Source organism: Gadus macrocephalus, chromosome 5 (genome assembly GCF_031168955.1).
Source record: "Gadus macrocephalus chromosome 5, ASM3116895v1".
Taxonomy (NCBI): Eukaryota; Metazoa; Chordata; class Actinopteri; order Gadiformes; family Gadidae; genus Gadus; species Gadus macrocephalus.
The window spans coordinates 19,349,079-19,356,340 of NC_082386.1; the positions used below are offsets into that span (position 1 = coordinate 19,349,079).

The 7,262-nt window shown below is 49.8% G+C and overlaps 2 protein-coding genes across 4 annotated transcripts in view; one reads left to right on the top strand and one right to left on the bottom strand.

The window, feature by feature from the left end:
• The window catches only part of dnaaf9 (dynein axonemal assembly factor 9), a 28,222-nt gene extending 26,189 nt beyond the window's left edge, over nt 1–2,033 (bottom strand). The window contains exons 1-5 of one of the 2 annotated variants that reach the window (XM_060051395.1): nt 1,658–2,033; nt 1,169–1,248; nt 945–1,070; nt 458–582; nt 92–188 (exon numbers count right to left, since the gene is read on the bottom strand). In XM_060051395.1, coding sequence (XP_059907378.1) covers nt 92–188; nt 458–582; nt 945–1,070; nt 1,169–1,248; nt 1,658–1,713 — 484 coding nt within the window. In that variant the 5' untranslated portion in view covers nt 1,714–2,033. The remainder of the gene's footprint in view (nt 1–91; nt 189–457; nt 583–944; nt 1,071–1,168; nt 1,249–1,657) is intronic. The other variant, XM_060051394.1, reaches the window with a different exon arrangement.
• A 719-nt stretch (nt 2,034–2,752) lies between these two features.
• On the top strand, nt 2,753–5,719 carry LOC132457295 (uncharacterized). 2 transcript variants are annotated; one of them, XM_060051530.1, is made up of 3 exons: nt 2,753–2,913; nt 3,304–4,152; nt 4,834–5,719. In XM_060051530.1, the coding sequence occupies exons 1-3, from the start codon at nt 2,904–2,906 to the stop codon at nt 5,517–5,519; spliced, it is 1,545 nt and encodes a 514-aa protein (XP_059907513.1). In that variant the 5' UTR covers nt 2,753–2,903; the 3' UTR covers nt 5,520–5,719. The 2 variants fall into 2 exon arrangements, with proteins under 2 accessions (XP_059907513.1, XP_059907512.1); XM_060051529.1 differs by having other exon boundaries at nt 2,754–2,913; nt 4,795–5,719.
• Nucleotides 5,720–7,262: the final 1,543 nt, after the last annotated feature.

Genomic DNA, 7,262 nt, shown 5'->3' on the forward strand with positions numbered 1-7,262 from the left:
CCAGAAGGTGGGTAGGCGTGTCCCAGCCCAGTGTGTATAACATTACAGGGTCAATGTGGGAGAGTCTGGACAGAGGAACCCATGATCCTACCCTGGGAGCTGAAGGGCACTCGGACGCAGCTGCAGTCCTTCATCATGGAGACGAAGCTGGAGATCTTGAACTCCTCAGCAGCCTCCTCATCCTCATACTAGGAGACACAAGGTGGAGGGTTAGCAATATGCATCCTGTTTCTCTTTGGTCAAGGAATAATAAAATAAATAATAATATACATAGAGAGAGAAATTATTAGAGCAGAGGTGGAGGTGTTGACAGCTTGGGTGGAGGACAGCAGGGTTGGAGATCAGGGGGTGGAGTTGGAAGGGTGGAGGGCTGGGGCGAAGGGGTGGAGGGCGACGGTGGAGGTGTGGAGGGATAGGGTGAAGGTGCAGAGGGATAGGGGTGGAGGGGAGGCTGTACCTCGCTGGGTGTGAGGCAGTAGAGGTGGAGGTTCCTCCAGTGGGAGACGTATGGCAGCAGGTAGCTGTAGTTGACGGGGTTACAGTACAGGTGGACACAGTCCCACTGGATCAGCAGGATCACGTCTGCCCAGGATAGAAGGAACGTCACGTTAGTAATGCTGAGAGAGTGAAGCATGTAATTGTGTTGAGAGAGAATCCAGAGTATAACTATGTTAAGGGGGAAGACAGAATAACCAACTGTGTAACCGCCTTTTAAAGATATGGCTCGCCCTTTTTTATGTTTTTATCATTATCGTCATTGTATTGCAATCTTGAAAGGAGAAAGGGATTTTGAGACCCAAACATCACATTCATTATCAGAAATGTTCCCTTGAATTCTTAGAATAAGCATTAATGTAATCATCAATACTATTTTTTGCATCTGATAATACATTTTGTAAATCTCCAGCTTCGGTTTTATGGCCCCGTCAGGCCCAGAAACTCACCATCCAACACCTCTTCAGGGAACTCCTCCAGCACATGGTCCAAGTTCATCTGGTTCTTCCCATACAGGCCGTAGAACAGGAAGTTGGCCAGCTCGGTGCAGCCTGCGTTGTACCGGCTGTCGATACCTAAAGATGACAACCATTATAATAAAACACTATACATAACAACACATAATAACCACGCCTGTCAACGACGTGAGCGTAATGATGGGTAGTAGACTCACCCAGGACGCAGAGGACACCGTCCGCGGTGGGGCTGCCCCCCTCGGAGAGTAGAGCCTGGACCCGACGGAGCCGAGAACAGCTGGAACAACAGGACGTTGGAATATGTCAGTTATATACATAAATATAGAATACGAGCCGGTACAACAGCTGGAACCACAGCAACACGCCAGCGTTCAGGGTCCATTATATACATTAGTGCACAAGTATAAGCATGTAACGTTAAGAAACGTTATTATTACCGTTATAATACTGATTACGGAAAAAGGTTGAATTCACTGTTGTGGCAGAGGGGGGTAAACTGAATGTTATCTGTATATAGGTATGTGTGTTTTATATAATTTAAGACCGTTTTTCTCAATATATTGAGGATAAAGGTGAATGAAGAGCCCTTCCCTCTCCTCCCGAGTACTCGGAGGCACGGCCGTTAGCCACCGAGCTCCGCCGTCGCCTCGTCGTTCTCCCCACAAACTGACGGTTCCTGACATTACCTGACGGCCGGGTTCATCCCGGGGTGTTTGCCGCTCATCAGCCTTAGACCCGCCATCTTATTCTCGTTTACAAATCTGTTTTTATCGTTGTTTTCAGCCCGGGCGCGTCTTCCTCATCTCAGCTGGCCTTCCAGCCGGACAACGTCTACACAGAATAACGTAGCAACCGACCGAACCATTCGAGGTGCAGGGGAGTTACGATAAACTCGACGATACACTCCTGAATCTCTGACGATATTTTACGTTACCATTGCATTTCAAACCTTATAATATGAATAAACATATTAATATGTATTGTCTAACACCTACGAATAATTGGGTATTGACTCGATTGTTTTCAACTGGCTGACTGTAAACCCCTATTTTTCTGGGATAGAGGCGTTGTGTTTTGAGTCCGTCCAGAGCAGTGACAGCACCAAGAAGTCGCGCGCAGGACCCCTGCCAAGGCGATGGCGTAATCATACAGTAATGTCAGCTGTGATTCAAATTCAACCAATTTCATGCAGCATATGTTATGTGGTTGGAATGCAAAAAGTATACATGTCAGGGACACATGCACGCACGCACACATACACTTAATACACAGAAGAAGGTTATTTTATTTATTTAAACAAAATGTTGTTCAATTAATGGAACAACATAACTAGAATAAACACTGTCATAACATTGTCATAAGAGCATGTTCAATGTGTAATAGACTTGGAAGTACAAGTGTAATATTTCAACACAATGAACAATGACAGGAAGTTTGTCCTGTAACCATGTCTTTTTCAATTAATAAAGTACATAAAGTAAAAAAATCAAGTTGACTTTAGGGTGGTTGAGCTGGCTTTCGAATATGTATTTTGGACATTTCATACGTATCCAAGATAATAACTTACAATAATATTGTTTTTGTATCGCTTTGGACAAAACCATGTGTGTCTAGTGTGTACTCTGTGTCTGATACAATACAGTACAACCACAAGATCTGAGTACAACACGGTGGTGTCGACTGAGCTAGCTAGCTGCTAGCCCCATACATGAGATCAAATATGTATTTCTATTGTAGCAGAGCGTGGACTGTGGGGCAGAGGTTTGTTTGAGGGCCGCGTAGCCCTGTGGAATGTACTTCCTCATCCTAGTCTCTGTGAAGGCTGTGAGGTGAGAACCTCTGGCCCTGAACGACAGGTTTGGATCCAGAGGATCCGGTTTCATCACGGCCAACCAACCAGGAACTAAACACACAAACACAGAGACTGCCACCATGGGCGACGGTAAGGACTTCTATTATATCTATTATGTTTGAACTTAGCGCACATCTATTATGATCTCAAGTTGCTGGTTGCTATCTATCATGTACTTTGATTACGTCTGATTATGATAACTCATTAAGTTACTATTATTAGAATTATTATTATATTATAAGAATTAGAATCAGTTAATTAACAAACTTTAAATTCCATATGAACAACACCTAACGTGATTTATGACAACATAATGGTGGACGAGCGAAGTTAGTTATCATCAGTACGAGGGTATAAAACATTAAGTTATCTTTGTCATTCCTGTTGGCACCAAAACATCTGAAAAATATACGTGCAGAAAGACTGCGATTCAGAATGTATGGTGATCCGCTGAATGTCCATGACGGCCCTGGTCCCCAGACAACGGAGCTGAGCTGAGGCGCACCCTGGTGGTGGTCTCCTCGGACGCCCTCTGGTCTACCCTGACCTCCGTCCTGGAGGATAACCCAGGCGGGGAGGGCATCGGCGTGGTGCTGAGCACAGCGGGACCGTACCGGGTCTGCGACGTCACGGTGGACCAGTGGTGCCTCCGCCTGCTCTCCGTCGCCCCCGGGAAGGACTCGTCCCCCGAGGGCATCGGCCGGGCCTTGGACGGATGCTTCCGGTCCGTCGGCCGCGGCGCGGCGGTGTTCCTGCTCCTCCTCCGAGGGGGGCGGTACACCGAGGAGGAGGAGGCTCTGGCGGGGGTCCTGCGCGAGCGCTTCGGGCCCGAGGTGTTTCGGTTCCTGCTGGTCGCGTCTCTGGAGCGCGACACGGCGGTGGTGGTGGACGTGCTGGACGACGGCCTCCTGGAGCTCATCCGCCTCTGCGACGGGCGGTTCTGCCGGGTCACCGGGGCGCCGGCCACCCGGGCCGAGCTGGCGGCGCTCCGCGCGGCGGTGGAGCAGACGCTGGCGGAGAACGGGGCGGGCGGTTACAGCCGGGAGATGCTGGGCGAGGCCGGCCGGAGGAACACGGAGGACACGGCCATGGGCCTCCTGACGGAGAAGCTGCTGAGGGCGGAGGAGCTGCAGGAGGCCTTCAGGGAGACGGTCAGGCAGCGGGAGGCGGAGCGGGGGAGGGAGCTGGAGGCGCTGAAGAGGAGGCAGGAGGAGGAGAGGAAGAGCGAGGCGGAGGAGCACGGCCGGTATCAGGAGAAGAAGAAGAGCCTGGAGGAGGCGGTGAGGAGTCACGCCTTCATGGTCCAGCTGGAGATGAACGGTGCTCCTGGTAAGAACGTCTCCTGGTTCGACGTGTCGGGGTTGTTCATTGGTTCGTTTACCCTGATTTTGACGGGGTCTTTCCACAACACAATATAAATGTTTAATTATTTTTATCTAGAAATAGACTAGCCCAGTCTCTTTTTATTTTCTAATGAGGTGTACAATATGTTCTACTCATTGTCCATCGATACATTTACATTTACATTTAGGGCATTTAGCAGACGCTTTTATCCAAAGCGACTTACAATAAGTACATTTGTCATAAGAAGTGCATCAATATATCGCTGTCGGTACAGAAAGGATGTTCATAGAACCAAGTGCAAATACAACAATCGCTAGGCTAACCAATTCCCCGTGTCCCAGCAATGATAGCAGCTACTGCAGTTGCTACACAGTTAAATACTATAATACAATACAACACAATACAACACAATACAATACAGTGTACAATGGTGGCCAGAAGGGGGAGGGTGGCTATGCAGTGTCGAGGTGGACTCTGAACAGGTGAGTCTTGAGTCTTTTTCGGAAGATAGTGAGCGACTCTGCGGTCCTGAGAGCGGCAGGGAGTTCGTTCCACCACTGAGGTCCCAAAACCGAGAACAGAACGTTGACGACGTTCTGTTACATCAATCTTCTTGTATTTTTGCAGATCCGTTCAATCTCTCGTTGTCTTGTCTCGGTGTCCAAGAGGACGAGACCAGGAAGACCTCCGTCATCCTGCTGGGTCTCTCTGGCAGCGGGAAGACCTCCGCCATGAACCTGATCCTGAGGAGAGCGGATCAGCGCTACTCCCCCAGCGACCCCCACCCCGGCCCCCCGGAGCCTCGGCCCGCCACCACCCGCTGCCTGGGGAAGGAGCTCCACCACCGGGGCCAGCGCTTCCTCCTGGTCGACACCCCGGAACTGCTGGACGAGGACGGAGCGGAGAACCTGGAGGTGGTGAAGGACTGCCTGGCCCTGGCGCTCCCGGGCCCACACGTCGTCCTCCTGGTCTTCCAGACGGGCCGCTTCACCCAGGGCGAAGCCGAGCTTCTCGCACAGCTTCCCAAGACCTTCGGCCCCCAGGTCCTGGAGCGAGGCATCGTGGTCTTCACCCGCGCCGGCGGCCAGACGTCGAGGAGCGTGGAGCGCTACGTGGCCGACGACGCGCCCGCCGCTCTCCGGGAGGCGGTGCGCCGGTGTGGGAGCCGCTACCACGGGCTGAACGTGGGAGAGTCCCGGAGCGCGCTGAGCTTCCCACAGGTGAAGGACCTGCTCGCGGGGGTCACGAGACTGGTGGCTTCGCACGCCGGAGAACCGATGGCGTCCAGGAGGTTTTCCACCGAGGAGCTCAGGAAGAGGAAGGAACGCCGTAATATCGAGGATGGATTCTGACGGGTCTGCCGTGTGGTGGAACAGTTTTGATGATACAGCTTTTCACGTCTATGATAACATGAATAGAAAGTACACATGAAGGGTTACATGCTCAGACCTGTGATAGGCCGACGGGATGTAATGACATCAAAATATTGGGGGTTGGGCATAACCGCGTTTAATGTTTCTGGAAGTTGTGGAATAAACAGTTGATGAACTAATTATTTATCAAAGTTATTGGTTCGCCATTCACCCTAAGCGTTGATGTTGTGATTTGGTTATCAGTTTCTACACTTAAATCGGATGTAGAATTGAATAACCAGAGTCTTTTACTGGTGGAAACTGGGAGCTGCCCAGGGCCACCGCAGTCTTCTGCTGCTGGCAATTTGCAGGGATGGTGACGGAAGCGCTCTACTGTTGATTATTCATGTCGATGGGTTCACGGGTTTCTTCTCGATGGATGGGGATCACCGATGCGAGAGGGACGGCTGGGCTGTGATCTCTCTGCGATCTACTTGACACGGACGTGGAGACGGTACACTCAGCTTCATGCTTCACTGTGCTTGTTGTGTGCGCCTCAGAGGCGCCAAGTGCATTAGAGTCAGTGCTCTGTGCACCGCCATGCGTTCTTTAATGCTAATAATGATTCCAGGGCTGCATTTTGCCGTAACCATAATGACATGGGAAAGACCCATAATGACTGCTTCATTAAGGCCAGTGTCAGTTTAGCGTTGAGGAAGAATCCGATAGCTAAAGGAAAACATGTCTGTTTATTTACCGCTAGTCCTTAATGTGTGAATGTCTTGGTTTGCTTTTGGTTTGGTCTTGGGGCTATTGTCCTTTCCGACCCTCGGCTGAAAATCAATATGCGTCGAGTTCATTTGAGGTCTTGGCTCATCCGTTTAAGAGTTGGTTTTACCGGTTTTAGGGCTAGCTGAAACCCAGAGGCTGTCCCTATAAGGTGTTATCGCCAACACCCCCCTCTCAAACCAGGGTAGTGGTCAGAAATGCTCAAAGGTTAAAGCACCACAGACCTGATAGGATTTGGTGCCTAACACTAAGACATTCAGGCAAAGAAGTGGGAGTTTGAGAGAGAAAGCAGAAAACCAAGCTGTCTACACACTCATCCTGTACAACTTTTCATTGTAAAAATACAGTAAAGTATTTGCAGCGGTTTCGCCAGTAGGCTAAGGTAGCCTACTGTTTATTCACAGTAATATTGCTGTATAATATAAATACAATAGATGACTGTTAGAATTTTACATCAAAGCATTTTACATCACAGTGAGTGGACATATTGTGCATAGTGTGTAGGCCTATTAAATAGCACCTACTTAGAAGTTACAATTTACTATTTATATTTCACAAATCGGGCGATGTAGTCCAAGCCATTCCTGACTCTCTTTCCTCACTCTGAACCCAAGGGATATTGTGCCCCATGTTTCTTTCATTGTGCGTAGACGCTGCATTTCATTTACTTAGAAACAAAAACAAGTTGGCAGCGGGTAATGCTAAAGGCTGAACGCAGCTAGCTCCACAGCTGTGTGTCCGGTTGGATTCACGTCAGTGCTGAAGCCCAGGGACTGGCCTGTCCGTTCCTGTCTCCACAGCTTGGTGGGTCGGCTGGGGGTGGGCTACACTGGGGGTTGTAGTATAGCCCACTGCAGCTAGTCAGAAGTGCAGGGTCTCACGCTGGTTGCTGTTTCGCCCCCGAGTTTAGATACGGAACCAGACCTGGACCCTAGATCTGCTCAAGACTCTCCA

Bases quoted from the DNA above. Each gene is read 5' to 3' on its own strand.
- LOC132457295 (XM_060051529.1), top strand. The intron at 4,153-4,794 runs GTAAGAACGTCT...GTATTTTTGCAG, and splicing joins GGAGATGAACGGTGCTCCTG to ATCCGTTCAATCTCTCGTTG.